We start from the raw sequence: 16,729 nt of genomic DNA, 5'->3' as shown, positions 1-16,729 counted from the left end.
GGGTTCTTCCTGCCACATTACTTTTCCTCTGCTGCTCTTGTGTGCCACTGAATGTTGCCTTTGAAATAGAAGCAAGAGACGTGCAGTAGAAGGAGCTGTTCAGAGGGTGAAGCCAGATTGAGGTCTGTGTCTGTGTGTCGCACCGCATCGTTAGGTGGTGGGTGGAAGGAGCCCAGACTGTACATCTTAACATCCATCTGTTTTTATTTTCCCTTCTCACCACTGGCTGATAACAGACCTGCAGTACCTTGGTTGAACCGAATAAGTGGGGAGGCAGTACTGTTATTGGTCATGTGTGTTTCCTGCACCAGGTACACTATTGCACTCGACTAAAGGCGAAAAGGCAGCTTGTCCGAGCTGCTCTTGAAAATAGTAGAACAAGACAACTAGGAGCTGCAATGTAGTGATATTTGTGTGTTTACACTCAGGGAACGAAGGAGGGGACTTTTCTGCCCCATGACCACTTCATATTCTTAGAACGTAACTGCTGCACAGAGGTAGAAGTGCAATAAGTAGAAGTATGGAAACTGAGTGCAGTGGAGGCGGGGTCAGTGTCAGGTGGGGCCAAAGACATGGTTATAAGAACAAAATATTCTGCATTGTTTGGTGGCATAGATGATTGGCAGATAGAAATAGGTGTCCTAGAGGTTCAGTGACACCAGTCAACTGCCCGCATAGAGGGCCAGTGATCTTGACACAACAACACATTATATATATGCCGTCCAAGTAACACCAACATACTCTTCTCCTTCAGGGTCACTACGAGCATGTTTTATATTTCAACTATCCTAAAGACACTTCCTGCAGTGGGTGGCACCTCGAGGCAGGGCACTGTACGGCCATGCACAAAAATGCCTTTCAGTTCACCAGCCAGTGTATTGGTTTAACTAAGAAAACACGTATTTTGCTATCTGCAGCCTCTTTTTGAACAGTGTTCCTACGTTCCCCATGTAGAAGGATGTGACATATTGTGGAATGATCGCACTGTTTATTCTTGTGTTTCCCCCCAATCTACAACGGACTCCCACTCTTCGCAGATACCTTGTGCACTAGTTAGGCCCATATTGTTGAGCTGTGTCTTTCCCCCCTGGCTGACAGCATAGATTCTGGTTCCCAGTAGTGGGAATGCATATTCTATATTTTGCTCTAAAAAGCTGGTGTACCCCAACTACTCTGTGCAGAAATTACAAAACAAATTGATTTGCACCATAGCACTTTGTTCTATTAAACTGCATTCTCTTTTTCCAATAGAGAAAGGGATTGGCACACAACGTAAACCCTATACCAGGGAGTGCCACACCCGGCTTTCTTATGGTCTAGATTTTGTGTAGTCTACAGTATGAAAGTGATACACAGTCTCTGTACTATGGCAGTGTTGCAAGAGCGGTCTCTTGTTCTGTCCAGTTCAACATCATCCCAGTTTCATTCTATCCCTGCCTCATGGTCCTGTTGGAGGAGGCTTCTCTGCTCAATCCTCGTTTGCCAGCGTCGCCTTGCTTTGGCAGTAGTCCTCTACACGTAGCGCCTCAGCTGGTTTTTCTCTAACGACATAGGTATCTATTTGTCCCTCTTATCTTGATCACTGCCTCAGCGCAGCTCTCCTGTGCTCCTGGTGCGTAGGCGGTTGATACGCCTGAGGAATATTCTGCGACCATATTAGAAGGTGCAGGTGGCTCTGTACAGTCTCTCGTCTAAGGTGTGGTTGGCAGCCAAATTGGGTAGTGTATGTGCATCCAGAGCGGTACTACAAGTATTTAACAAACCGTACAAATATGAAAATTCAAAAGGTGCATTTCACCTTAGTACATCAGATCATATTTCTGCATTCAGAGACATTTGTAAAAAGTTATCATTTTTAAACATGAACTTAGAAACTTTCCTACACTGGTGATAATGCTATTAGTGAACTCTGAAGCACGCAGAGACTGAAATTTTGTTCAGCCTTTATGGTTGTTCAGAATTTTTATATAGTCCTAATTTTGGAGTCTTATCTTTCAGCATGGCAGCTGCGCACCTTTCTTTTCTTCTGCTCAGCAGAAAAGATTTATTGTACGTTTGGAGGTGAGCTGGAACACAGGTTTAGAATTCCATTTTCTGTGTTCATCTCTTAATGTATTTATTGATCTGGCTCAGCTAATGGTTTGTTTTGCCATTCGCTCTAGCGGGAGGAAGGGCATTACTCCATTTTGACATACTTTCAGTTGATGGTTACTGATGCCTATCTCTACTATCCTACTGTTTTGCGCATTACAGCGCCAGTAGGGTTTAATTTTATTAAAAGACCGGAGGCTCATATTATGCATTCTTTTCTTGCTTTAATTTTAACAGCAGCCAAGAAGAAACTACATTTCCCAAGAAAAGTGAAAACTACAAAGTGACATCATAAAGGGAAAACCACCAATGGCATGTCGAGTATAGCTAATAATATATTGACTGCAAAGAAAAAGCCCTCTTTTCTTTCTGCCCGCTGTCAAGATAAGTACTCTAACCTTTTCCTTTTATTCAAAATTAAGGTTTGCATTTATTTATATTTAATTGCTCCTATTGTGTGCTATACCATTTACGTTTCATCTTGGGCTTCGCGTTTGCGTTTCCTTTGGTTGCTACGGGTCTAGCAACGGTCGTCTTCGGCCATTGGAGACGCGTTGAGCCAGCCGCTCCTGCATTCTACTGTCTCAGCCTCTTACGCTCTTCGTTCCGGTTGCGTTTCTGTGACACAGAATCATCCTTGTGGGCTTTCCCCACGGAGGTTTTTTTTTTTTTTCCAATCAGTTACCGCTTCCTCCTGTGTAGCAGTAGGATTCGGTTTCGACACGCATACCTCTTCAAGGCCACTCCCCTCTCTCAAATTTGTTTTAATCCCCTTTGTGCTGGACAAAAATCAACTTACCAGTTTTTTCATCATTTTTTTTTTGTATATTTTTGGCTATATTTTCTTCCTTTCAGTATGTCTGAGGAAGAAAAGTCTGAATTGTTTTTAAGGGGGAAAAAAAAAACAAAAACTTTAAAGTCTTCTATAAGACTCTATTCAACAGGTGGTAAGACATCAAAAAATTTAGAAGCCTCCTTCTTCAGAACGATTTCTGCCAGTGATGCGCCTTCTGCAAAAGGCAAGAAACGTGCGGCCACCCTTCCTGGGCCCTCCAAAGGCGTTTCTGTCCCTTTTGGTCCTCCCACGAGAGAGGTTTCTTAATTGGGACCCCTCTTCCAACCCCCCCTCCACATTACCCAGTTAAGAGACACTGATGATAATGACTTTTAGTCATACAGATGATTTGGACAGATCTACAGATCCATATGTTTATGGACCTCCGGAGAAAAGGCAGACAATTTCTCCTATTGACGGTGGTGTCGCCCAACCTATGTCTCAGGTTTTAGTAGACCATTCTGGTGAACCTACGTTCGACCCTTCCTTCATGGTACATCCTAACTCTAAGGAATGGTTTCCTGCTGACCATGTTGCAGACTAGGTTTTATTTTATTTACGTCACTCTATTGACAAGGTTACCAGAAATAAATTAAAATTGGTGTGTCCCCCATCCTTCATTACCCATCAATTTTACTGCTACCCCAGTTATTGACCCAAACATGCTCATGTTTTTTACTACATTCAGAAAACACCCTAAGAAAGGAGTGGTTAGAGCCTGGTCCGGTTGCCAGGATAAGCTTTTGGATTTGTTGGGCACTCCAACTAGAATTTTTGATTTGGCAGAACAGGCCAAAATGGATCAATCTCCAATACACCCTGTGGTTCTTTCCAATTGGGCACAACATGCTATTTGCATGCTTGGGAATGCGAACACCCAATTATCCATTGAAAGAAGGAAGAGTCTTCTTCTAAAGATTGACCCCAAATTGGTGTCGCTGGCCTCCAAAAGAAGAGGGTCCTTCTGCTAAAGGCTTGTTATTTGGCGATTCCTTCATAAAAGAGCTGGGCAAATATGTCTCCACCTTTGCCACCTTGGATAAAGCTAATCTTTCTCTCAAAAAGATTCTCTCATCACAGGTTTTCTCCAGGGCCGGCAAAGGCAGGAGTCGCTTTGACAGCCGCTCCCTCAGGGGTCAATACCCCAACCGAGACTCCTACAATCAGCAGAACCAGCCTGATGCCTACTCAGGATACAAGCCAAATTTCTACCCCCGTCGCTCAAGAGGGTACCAGAACAGAGGGTATTCCAACAAAGGAGAGCAATTTTCTGGTAAGTGTTTTCAATTTTGGCCTTCCACCAGTAGGAACACAAAAGGATGATGGACGGAGTGCTGAACAATGCAAACACTCACCCCCAGTCACTGATTTGGGTTTAATACATTGTTCTTTTGCTCACCCTGCCACCCCGGTTTGGACCCAGCCATATGCAAATCAGTCTTGACCCTATTCCTCATGGGAACAGTCCAGCCCAAACTGCCAAGCCAGGCCCTCCCTGGACTGGAAACAAGCATCCTGGGACCGGTTTCAGGGTATCACCATTCATCAGCCAGGCTAGTCTGAATCCAGTAGCACAGTGAGCAAGGGACCCACGTCTGGGTATACCCTTCCCACTTAGGGAAACTTTAGCAACACAAAAGGATGATGGACGGAGTACTGAACAATGCAAACACTCACCCCCAGTCACTGATCTGGGTTTAATCCATCATGCTTTTGCTCACCCTGCCACCCCAGTTTGGACCCAGCCATTCGGGTTGGACTGTTCCCCTGGGGAACACGGGAAAGACTTATTTGCATATGGCTGGGTCCAAACTGGAATGGCAAGCAAAAAAAACAAAAAAACAAAAAAACAAAAAAAACACAGATGGATTAAACCCAGATCTGTGACGGGGGGTGAATGTTTGATTTGTTCTGCATTCCGTCCATCTGTTTTTGCATTCCTCCAGTAGGCCTGGTTTCTATAGTCATGGTTGCTTCTCACATCAGATCTCTGGGTGATTCAATCGATTCAAGGTTCCCTCTTAAAATGTTATCACCCTCCAATTTAGTCCCTCTTCCCTTTGTTTTCTCTCAAGAGCAACACCAGCTTCTCCACAACGAGATTCAATCCCTCCTCTCCAAACAGGCCATAGAACCAGTTCAGTTCGACTCTTCAGGTTCTCGGCATCATTTTCTTGGTTGAGAAGAAAAACCAGAAGTTTTGGTTAGTTCTGAACCTCAAAAATGTCAACAATTTTGTAATTTATCACCATTTCAAGATGGAGACTATCCTCCATCTCAGGGATTTTTTACAGCACAAAGAGTGGTTGGTCAGATTAGATCTTCAAGATGCTTACCTTATGGTACCAATTCATCCCTCACACAGGAAATATCTCCAATTTCGATGGGGAGACTCTTTTTAACCAATACAAAGTTCTTCCTTTCGGCCTCTCTTCAGCCCCTTGGTGTTTCACCAAGATTCGCAAGCCTGTAGCAGCCTTCCTCCGATCTTGCGGTGTCCGTCTGATGCTCTATCTAGACGATTTTCTCCTGATGGCACAAGACAGATCTTTTTCTTTCCCAGTTGCATTTGTCAAAATCTTCTCCTCAAGTTAGGATTTCTCCTCAATTTTCAGAAATCTGCCATCGTTCCAGCTCAAAAACTGGAATTCCTCGGTTTTCTCATACACTACTCTTTCTATTCTTCAACTTCCCCAGCACAAGGTCTCCCTAATCAAGAAGAAAATTTGTCAATATATCTCAATTCCCACCTTCCTTCTTCAGTGGGAGACCGGATCTGCAGGCTGTCGCAACAGATGCTTTCCTTCAGGTCTGCCGTCATCTCTTCTTTACGCTTTTCCTCCTTTCCTGCAGATTCCTCGAGTCCTTGCACAAGCATGCAGACAGCAGTCCACACTGGTACTCATAACACCCTTTTGGCAAGCACAGCCTTGGTATCCAACGCTGTTGGAATTAACAGCCGACCGTCCGGTCTGGCTTCCCCATTTCCCCAACTTACTGTTGGATCCCTAAGGTCGACAACACCACATGGTCCTCGACAACGCCTTGTTTCTCATTATCTGGAAGATTTCGGGTCATCCTGGAGAACCCCAGAGGATGCTCTCAAACTCATCCAACAGTCTAGAGCCCCTGGTGCCACCAGGGCCTATAAATCTGCATTTGCCACTTGGTGCAGCTGGTGTATGTTCAGGAATTCAGATCCCTTTCCAGCTGATGTAGTGATGGTTGTGAATTTCCTTGCTTCCTTGGCCTCCCAGGGTAAGACCTACAGCACTATCAATATTTACAGATCAGCCATTTCAGCTGAACACTATAGTCTCAATGGCAGGCCGATTGGTGAGCATCCTCTCATTTGTCAACTTCTAAAGGGAGTAAGGTATGTTTTTCCTCCATCTCCTAAATATAACATAATGTGGGATGTTAATTTGGTGTTATTGGTGTAATTTGGCTGGATAATGCTTATTTTCCCTTAAGCAACTTTCTGCAAAATTTACTATGCTTGTATGACTGATATCCCTAAAATGTGTTTCGGATGTTAAAGCTTTGGATGTTACCTCCTTTTTCTGCTCTCCTTTTGGTGTGTCTTTTTAGGTTCGAAGATGTACTAAAGCCAACCTGGCCTCTGTTCATTATCCATTTTTTCCCCTCTCAACCAAATTGTGTGTTGGAAATTGTTTAAAGAATTATGTGACTTGTACTGCAGGTTTGAGACCATCCTCAGCCTCCCAACTACTTATTTATTTCCAAAAGCCTCATAAAACGGTTTCTTCCCCTACCTTAGCCCGTTGGGTCAAATGGATCATGCCTTTAGCAGGGATCAATGTAGATTCCTTTAGAGCACATTCTGCTAGAGGGGTTATGGCCTCTCGGGCTTTCTGGGCTGGGGCCTCATTACAGGATATTTTCAAGTCTGCAGACTGGTTTATGAAAACACTTTTGGAAAAAAAAATTGTAAGCCCATTTCTCATGTTTCAGACTCTTATTTCTATGCTTTGAACATACATAATATGAGCCTCCAGTCTTTTACTAAAATTAAGATTTTCCTAGCCTTGGTGTCTGAAAGGCTAGATTTTATTAAAGACAGAGGAGAGTATTATCCCACCACTTTATTAACCCTTCCCTGTTTCTTTATTTCAGTTCCAACTCCCTATTCCGGCGTTGGTTCCTCCTACTCCACATGGCGTTCTTCCATCGGAACAGGATTCCGATGGCTCTCCATCCTGGGCTTGTGTCTACGCTTGCCAGTTTCAAGATTGTTTTATTGACATTTTCACTGTGATTATTTTTTTTGTGGGGTTGTTTGTTTGTTACTTATTCTCCTCCTTAGTTCTCGCATCAAGAAAAAAGGACTGGTTGTTTGCAGTCAATATAATAGTAACTGTACTCAACGAACTATTGGTTGTTTTCCCATTGTGATGTCACTTTGTAGTTTTCACTTTTCTTGTGAAATGTATTTTCTTCTCAGCTGCTGTTAAAATTAAAGCAAGAAAAAAAAAAAAAAAAAAGTGTATAATACTCACCTTCATGTCTTTAATCAAATCTAGCCTTTCAGACACCAAGGCTAGGAAAATCTCAATTTTGTATTGGTTTCGCTAATCATGGCATCTCATCGAGTTTTCGGTAATTTGCATTACTCACTACAGTTGGGCTTAGCTTTGTACCCCTCCGGCAGTATGGTCTTCTGTTGCTGCAAATTTCGGTTTGGCAAAGTTCTGCATTTGCAGTTTGTGAAGCCTTCTTATAATTAGGGCCATCCATAAGCATCCCATTTATCTACATTTTGCAGCCCAACACCAAACTTGCACGGGGGTCTGCACCAAGAAACAGGGTATTTTGAGAACCCCGACTTAGCTGCCTATGGACACATTTAACTACTGTGTCATGTTTCATGGGAGGCTTCCCTTTATTAGTTAAGGTTGGGGGGGGGGGGGGGGGGGGTTTGAGGTCAGAGGCCATCTTAGACTTTACATAAGCTATTGCTGTTGGTGCCTTAATTTGGTCCATCGTGGTAGGCAAAGCACTGTAGATTGAGATGAAGCAGGCTCAGCAGTAGTTCCGTTGTAGTCATTCCAACTGCAGATGTTTTTTGGGAGATTTAGCTTCCTGGTCCATGCACGTGCATCGAATGCAGGTGACCATGTCTGCACCAGAAGCCTTCATGTAAGGAAAGGGACTCAGTAAGATCATCTGCCATCTTTGAATGGTTGCCCCTTATTTTAATGTTCTTGCCATTGTATGCACTTGAGATCAGTCTAATTAGGTGGCCATATGGAAACACGCACAGTATTACGCATGCTGCGGGGTACATTATGCCACAGTGGGACTGTTCTGGGGACTTCTTTGACCTGGAGGGGGGGGGGGGGGGGGTTAGGGGGCAATAATCTATTTCCGCAGAATTAGCTTTCATGTCCAGCATGGTTCACAATGGATTACAGGAGCTTGTGGGCTCCGATTTTCTATTGACACAAAAAAAGTTCAGTCCATATGGACACTCTGAGGTGGGCTCTTTTATGATCTTTAATATGACGTGCTAAGTTTAATACTCAGCTGCCTATTCCCTGCGCGGTCGGCCTCGAAGTCCACGTGCTATCAAAGGAGTCCAATTTTAAGGCTTTATCACTCTGTTTAGAGCCACTGTAGCCATAGTAATATGGTTTCTGTTGTCACCCTCAAACACATTAATATTTGCAATCAGGAATTTGAGGTGTCATCCGAGTATGTAGCTGCTGCAAGCAAGTGTTTTGCTGGGCACTCAACCATTCTTGTTAGGCACATGAAAGCAGGTTCAATACTTCCTGCTGTTGGTTATGGTTTACCTTTTTCAATCCACAGCTGCACTACTAATGGATTTGCCATTTGTATTGCAGTTGGTGCAAGCACATATTGCATGGTAGAAGGGGGTGGTCTTCATGAATACATCTTAAGGTAGCATTCCTTGCTTTACACAGATGGAGGCTAATGATATTAAATGCAGCTGACATTATTTCAAAGCCGCTTCCACTTTTGATGTTCACACATACAAGGAGGAGTGGTTTGCCAGTGACTGCTGTACATTCTGCTGCGTGCTTTGAATCCTGGAGTGCGCAACCAATGCGTTTGAAGTGTTATGCATTATGTAACACACTCATATTGCTCTTTTTAATTTCTTAAACGATCCCAAGCCACCCTCCACGGTCTTGCTGCTCCTTACTGGGGACCACCTCCTGCAAAGCTCGAGAGCAGCAGGGTGTCCTTTGCAAAATATTTTAAACTGTGCACTTTGATTAATACACTTTACAATCCGTGTATCAAGCAAGCATGTATTCCTGAATCAGACTGAATGACCCAGTGTGCAGTAATTGTAAATCCCTGGCGGCACAGCAACCAGGATAATGTGTTGTATAGCTAAACACTTATAAGGTCCCAAAGGCGAGACCTATTGGTTATGCCAATGCTTGTTTAGGAGTTGAGCCCTGCTTTGCCTATATGCCAGAGCACTTGAAAGAGATAAAGATTAACGTTTTAGTGGAAAGACCTCCCTCCCTTTCAGAGGGACTCACAGAAGCAGCAGCAAACCTGGCCCCTTCACGAGGCACGAGCCAAGGGCGTCCATCACGTCTCGCCTCCCCTTCACCCCCAAATATGGTGCACAGTTTCAAACAGAAACATTTCGAACAAGTCCAGGTCTTCTGTTCACGTAGACAGCCCTTGCCTGCACAGAAACAGACACCTAATGCGTCACTCAAACCTAAACTTTGCTAGGAAGTAACTCATGTTTTGCTACAAAATATTGTGAGCTTTCACCATAAAATGATAACAAAATAAATAGAAAAAAAAAAAATCTTGCCATGCAGGTTAACAACATTTCTACCATATTTACATCTAAATGACAGTCGTGTGTGAGCTTAACTATGGGCAACGAAAAAGGGCAGTGGACTTAATACGGTTAATAAGTTAATGAACAGCTGAATCGCATGTAACCTTTGTACACAAATAAATACAATTGCTCCTCACAGCCGCCAGAAACACGTAGTCCCTTACTAGTTGCGAGTAGTAGCAGGGAAAAAGTCTATGCCCAGTGCAGACAGTTGTGTGGTCCTGGTCTCTCGTTCATCTTTCTGCATCTCTTACACACCCCTCCTCCATTGAAGGTGCTTTGTTGTGGCTTTACCAGAGGAGCATAAGGCTGTCCTGAATAAGTGTTACTCCCCCTTATTGAAAAACTACACCTGCAGTTACGGCTGCCTTTGGAGAGGTGGGAGATATTTAGCATTCACACAGGTCCAGACCTGCACTCACATGTATCTATCATGTGTAGTAGGAAACGGGCTCTTCACACGGTCATCTGGTAAAGAACTAATATCACATGGTGGCAGGGACGACAAGGTTGAACCACTACACAAAGCAGGTTTCCTGCTCATCATTGGAGGCCATGAACAGGTGAGGTCCATTATGAGGTTTAGAAAACACCCCAGGATAGAGTCAGCCTCAGCAAGCTTTTGTGTTTTTTTAAGTGAGGGGTGGAAGCAGAAGTTCTTCTTGAGTTGATCTAGGCATGGAGACCAGCACCACACACAGTGAAATATTTGTTTAAGTTGGTAGGTGTACGGGTCTTTTACCAGTACCCCTGGGATGGGAGTCTGCCACCCACGGCTAGATCAAATATTTTCAGCCAGCACATAACTGGTATCCTCCTCTTTCCTGTGAACGTGTGCTGGAAGTTTGAGCTTACACGTAGTGTTCACATAAACCATGTGTGGAACGGAGGGAGTCCTCTATGAGGACCTTGTACATTCAGCAGATGATGGTGGGGTCCTGCACAAGTTAACTAAATTATTGCTTTTTTGTCATGGAGCAACCTCTGGGCAGAATGTCAGAAACGTTCCAGTTTTATCCACTCCTAGTTCAATTAGAATTATACAAAGCAGTCTTACCAGTGGCAGCTTTACCACTTCAACAGTTCAATTTTCAGATCTGTTGGCATACAGTTTACATCTATCCTTAGTATTTGGCTTACATGGAGTTCCAGCCACATCCTTAAGTCATCTGCGACTCCTTCACATTTATACTGCACTAAGAACTATCTGCAAAAGACAAACTACACTGTGAACCCCAGTTGTCTCCCTGGGACCTCACATTTGTTTAACCAATTGGTACCTGCCCTCCTCAACGAAAGCTCACAAAGATGCTCTCCACTTTATCCGGCTGTGCTTAGGAGTACTGAACTGACGTTTCAAATATATATAGTGCCCCTTTTCCCGACTGTCTCTTAAACCAAAAGGCGAAATTACCTCAAAGAAGAGGAAACAATAGTGTTTGATGCTTTAAGAGGTGCTATCCATTAAACCAAAGGACAAGCAGCAAGCATGGAAATAGTCATCTCAGGGAAGTAACCCACCAAAGTGTGCAGCATAGTACTTAAATCAGCTTGGCAAGAGGGCCTACTGGACAAATGTGCTGGGCCTGCATCACCCTGCAGCAACTCTCCCACTCATCGAATTTATGGAAGCCACAATTGATTCCTTTACAATTTAGAGGAGCAAAACGGTCTTTTCCCCTTTGACCTAAGGCTACTATCTATGCCTGTTAGCCCTGAAATAGACCATTTGAACCATCTAGCCATCACTGTTCCAGAGAGCTCACTATTTGAACATGCAAACTGGTCAGTAGACACTATAGATGCCCCTACCAGTGAATAATTGTGCCCCTTCATCTAGGAAATGGATACTACGAGTGCAGGGACTTGCCCAGAACTAGTAATATCCCCCTTTGGGAATGACATTGGGAATTACTGACCCATGTCCAGTGCCCCTTAGTCACTGACCACAAGAACCTTACAAACAGATTATCGAAATACTGGAATGTTGACTTTCAGCACATTTGTTTAACACCCTAAAACCACCATTATTCTCTGGGTGGGAACTCCCATTCACTTAGGTGTGGTGTCTACCTATTTGTATACTGACTGCTGGATTCTCAGTTGTGTATGCTCAAACAGGTGGAGCTGCTCTGCCCACTGCCAACCCCCTACTTCAACCAGGGACACTTAGAAAATAGGACAAAAAAGGTGAACCGCTTTAGCACACTTGCTAAACTGTAGAATGATGTCCTGTACTTTTAGTTTTAGAGACTAAATACAATACCATAGCAAGAGGACAGAGACCCATGCATTACTGAGGTTAGTCAAGAACAGGTCTCCATAAGACAATTGTCTATAGAATACCATGTTTCTTGAATTGCGCTGCCTCATGATTTAAGAAGAGAAACACAGTTTAAAGGTTTGTATCTCAGCCCAAGAAAATGCCAAAACCTTCTGAGTGATTTTGTCGTTTGTCATTATATTTGCTTCACATTACACAATATGGGAAAATAGATCATTTCTTTTATAGGCTATAGTTTTAATTTGACAGTGAAACGTTGTGCTTTTACATAATATAAGTTCAAACCTATTGCCACCTCCCGAAGTAAGCTATTACGCTCGTCCTACCAACACTTGGAAAGACAAGTTTAACAAGCATTGGCAATATCAATAGGTGTAAGTTTAATGCAATAATGCATGCAAATACATGCAAGCAGAAATTATCTTTCCAACATATAGCACATTTAAGTCAGATCTATTGGCTTTGATAGGAATGCGGCTAGTTTAAGGTTCACTGGTGGTAGTGTTGGTGTTCTAGTCGGTTGCACTGATAACCGCTGTATTGTTTCTGTGGCATTCATGGTGGTGATGTTCATGATTTAGTAACGGTCTTTTGTGGTCGTGAGAGTATCAGTACTGGTAGACTGTTACTAGTGGAGGTACGAACATACCATTTATGGTAATATAAGCAGTATTTCCTTGATTGAGAATAGTACAAAAAAGGTGACAGTGGGATGGATGAGTGTACTTTCAGTGTAATAGTCCTTCATGCATTACAAAGCAAGCATGTGTAATGCAAAGCAAGAAGGCCGAATGATAAACCAAACAGCCAGTAAGATGATGGTGACAGAGCTACTCCTCTGGGATGACACAAGGATCGATTGACAATGTCTCAAGCAGGTGGCCGAAAGAGGCTGGTCAGAATAAGCCATTGGATGAAGGACGCTAACCTAAAGATCAAATATTTTAAGCAATAGGTCTTGCGGACACTTGCAAAGTCAACACAGATGTTAAAAGTGTGTAACTTGTTCATCAAATTTAAGGGTTAAAGTCACCTGGGGTGCTTGGGCTTCCAAGGGAAATGACAGTATCCAGAAAAATGCCTCTCAGTTGATCTTCCAATTATGGCCATCACTTACATTTTAGTAGACTAGTAAAGAGGAGAGAAAAATAAAACCCAAAAAAATACCAGACGATTAATAGTTGCAAGCAATCGCCCCCCCAATCACCTCTGGTGAGTTTTCATGAAGAATGGGTTAGCAGGTGTTGCTCAAACGCATTTGCCTTGAAAAATACTAAACATTTCAGAGTTTGTGGGAATTTTGACCCGGTAGCAACATTTTGCATTCCACAGTGTCATTGTATTTTGCAAAACCAAAAAAACAAGATACTTGGCATTAAAAACAACAGTTGACCAAGGCCTACTGAAAGGAAGTAGTACACACCCATACCCCGATTCCAGTGTTCCACAAGGGATGGTAAGACAAGTGTAAAAATATAAGCTCTGTGGCATCAAGCATGCACCCTTCAGTATCAGAAGATAAAAAGAACAGTTTTTGGTTGAAATAAAAAGAAGGCCTCTCTCAAGTCCATATGTGTTCTATGCAGTCTATTAATTGTAGGCTTCCTTTAATAAGGGCATAAACAATACTACTTCGGAGTCTGGATCTCCACCCTCAGGAATGCAAACAATACACTTCCACTGCCTGGAAAGTGATCATCATCCTGCAGCTTATGTCACGGTGAACCAAGGGCATCTAAAATGGCTCCTACTAGTTTCCGTACTCGGGGACAGAGTCCAACTACTACACACAGCACTCCACAAACACAGGATGCTAGTGCAAGGTTTTCACCTAACAGGACCTATACACGAGAGGGGACGGTAGGACACACTCCCACCTACTCAGTTAAAATGGTCTAATAAAATATACAAAATCATGAAACAGGATATACTTCCACCAGCATTGTCTGAGTGAATCCCAAGAAGGGGACAATAGCTCTCTGGCCACTTTGAAGGTATGCCTTTCAGAGTCACAGGACGGGTCCTAGACCTCACATCGTCAGGAGCCAAGGTCTCTGCACACAGGCTAGATTCGTGTGACACCATGGTCAAAACATAAGAGTCAGTATACTAGAAACACAAGCAGTCGGAAAATTAAGGCAGGAGTATCTACCAGCATACCATGCAGGCTGACATGCCTTTCCCAATAAAATCAGTTAACTGGTGGAAAACTCATTCGCCCGAATCCAGCATCTATCAGAATCCTTAATGTAGCACTTTCTCACATGCAAATAATGTTTACGTTGTACAGTTTGACATCTCCTGATTGAGTGTTCGTTCAAAAGGAACCCTCAAATGATATCCTAAAACTATCCCTAACAATCAGATCTTGACTTAAAACATTCAATTTTCCACTCTTTTTCGTGACCTCACTCCTTGCCTCCATCTTGTGCATGCCTAGTCCCAGTGGCATGGCTTTGTCTTTATTCTATTTCTTAAAATTGCCTAAACTACATTTCATAGACCATAACCATTGGATTTATCATTCACCTTGGATTCTGCAGTAACGTGCAATTTATCATAAAGTGCGTCAGTGCCTCATTCAGGGGCAGCAACGCTAGAGAAATCTAAGAACCAGTAGAAGTCCCAGAATGCTAAATTAAACCCTGGAGTGGCTAATCTACTAAAACATAGGAAACATGAGAGCTCTCTATATGGGAGAGCAGTGTCAATCCCCGCTTTGAAATGCGCTGATCAGAATATCTTTTTTTTTTTTTTTTAAAGGAGAACAGAATAAACGCAACGTCATTTCCTGAAAAAAAAAAACACACACACACACACACACACACACACATATATATATATATATATATATATATATATAAAAAAATAACGGTGGGGCACAACGTGACCTTTCGTCTTACGCATAAATCCAAAGGCAATGAAAGAGAGACTGACAGATGTGTGGGCCAAAAACAGGCGCTGCCCAAGACTTACACAAGTCCCCCCCTCCCCAACCCCCAGTGTCAGATATGAAGATAGTTCAAATTCCGAAAGTATAAGGTTTCTACAATGCACCATGGGCGCGGCAAGCCTCAAACAGTTGTAGGAACACCCGGGCACCTGTGAGGAGGCCTCAAACCAGCAACAGAAACTACCCCTCAATAGCTCTCCCCCACCAAAAAACGCGGTCGCCTCCTACTGCGTTTACTTTATAAAATATGTAAATCAGATTGAAGTGAACCGAAAGTAAACGACAATGCCGGCAGACATTCGCGCCGAGGGCAGGTTTTGGTGGGGGTGGAGGGAATCATTAATTTCACTCAGAGGAGAGCGACTACCGGTCTGGTTTTCGAAGCCCGGGCCAGTTATTTTCCAGGCTGGCGCTCCGCAGTTCACTAGCATCAGTCAGACCTTGCCTTAAGAGCCACGGCGGAGTGGTCACCACGTACCACTCCCCAAAATCAATGTAAGATCTCTAGTCACCCCCAAAAGGCACAATTCTAACTCTCGAAAGGTCAAGTGAAAGATTGTTTTAGCGTCTGTAGTTCAATAACATTTTCTACCCTTAATTTAAAAAAACAAAAATGTACATCTGGGCTAAAATGTGTCCTATACGCACACCGTGAATCCTAATTGGGGGCGGATTAGGAACACCCCCACGTCCCACCACCTAAAGACGCTCCAATACCCGAAACACGAATGCTGGCAGCACCTAGTACACAAAAAGTTCGTTGGAAGTTGCGAAAATAAGGTCGTTTTAAGAATACATTACGACCAATTAAAACGGGGCGCACTACCACAACGTATTTAATCCTTCAATATTATTTGAATCATCTAGCCCGAATTTACCAAACTTTCTCTTGAACACTTACCATCTTGGGAAATAAACTGAAGCTAACCACGAAAACACCGGACCTTCCCTGCGTTTTCAGCACTGCAGTATGAGCGGTCGCAGGCACAGCTGTTGTAAATAGAAGACGGCCTCTGTGTTTTAAAGGCACAGCTCTTTGCTGGCGTGCTGTTAAAGCTACAGTGCTACAAAAAACGTTTCCCTCAAAGTTTGTGTGTAGCGAGAGAGACTCGATACCTCAGAGGCGATTAGCAGGCGGATTTAGACCTAAGTGAACGTTTTAAAGAGAAAACTTAATTTCCATGGTCTGTGGCTTCATTAAACTTGTTGTGCCCAATTGATGCCGGCCAGAAGTAAGGCTGTTCTCCAGCCTATCACGCCAAACACAATGAGTAAAACTAGAGGTGTGCGTAAGAACAAAATAAAAAAATAGTAGCTGGACTGGATACTTTTCAAAATCAATGTTTCTACCCTCTCGCCTGAAAACGTCACAAAATTAGCTGCTTGCAGGGCAACCCTGGCTCCTCTGTGCTAGTGGCGCCCAACTGGGTTCCCAGTTCCATGCAGAGTAGTCCGTCTAGTCAAGTATTTTCTTTCAATTCTGGGACATGTAGTCATGACTCTATTATGGGTTAAACAAGACTACAGAGCCTACCTAGCATGCACTGCAAAAGAAACTAGACTGGACGAGTTACTCACACATAGAACTTGAGAGCCCCGAGGATTGCAGTGCTGTAGAATCCTCCCGGTCTGGAATATGTAACCGACCATTATTGCACCAAACTATCAAGCGACTCTAGTCCTACAGAGAAAGGTTTGAAGATGTCTAAT

The 16,729-nt window shown here is 43.3% G+C and overlaps 1 protein-coding gene across 1 annotated transcript in view; it reads right to left on the bottom strand.

The window, feature by feature from the left end:
* Positions 1-16,028, bottom strand: part of LOC138288079 (tubulin alpha chain-like) — a 68,954-nt gene extending 52,926 nt beyond the window's left edge. Inside the window, exon 1 of the mRNA XM_069229307.1 lies at positions 15,921-16,028. Coding sequence (XP_069085408.1) covers positions 15,921-15,923 — 3 coding nt within the window. The 5' untranslated portion in view covers positions 15,924-16,028. The remainder of the gene's footprint in view (positions 1-15,920) is intronic.
* Positions 16,029-16,729: the final 701 nt, after the last annotated feature.

The sequence above is a fragment of the Pleurodeles waltl genome, chromosome 4_1 (assembly GCF_031143425.1).
Source record: "Pleurodeles waltl isolate 20211129_DDA chromosome 4_1, aPleWal1.hap1.20221129, whole genome shotgun sequence".
Taxonomy (NCBI): Eukaryota; Metazoa; Chordata; class Amphibia; order Caudata; family Salamandridae; genus Pleurodeles; species Pleurodeles waltl.
This window is presented reverse-complemented; position numbering and strand designations above follow the sequence as displayed.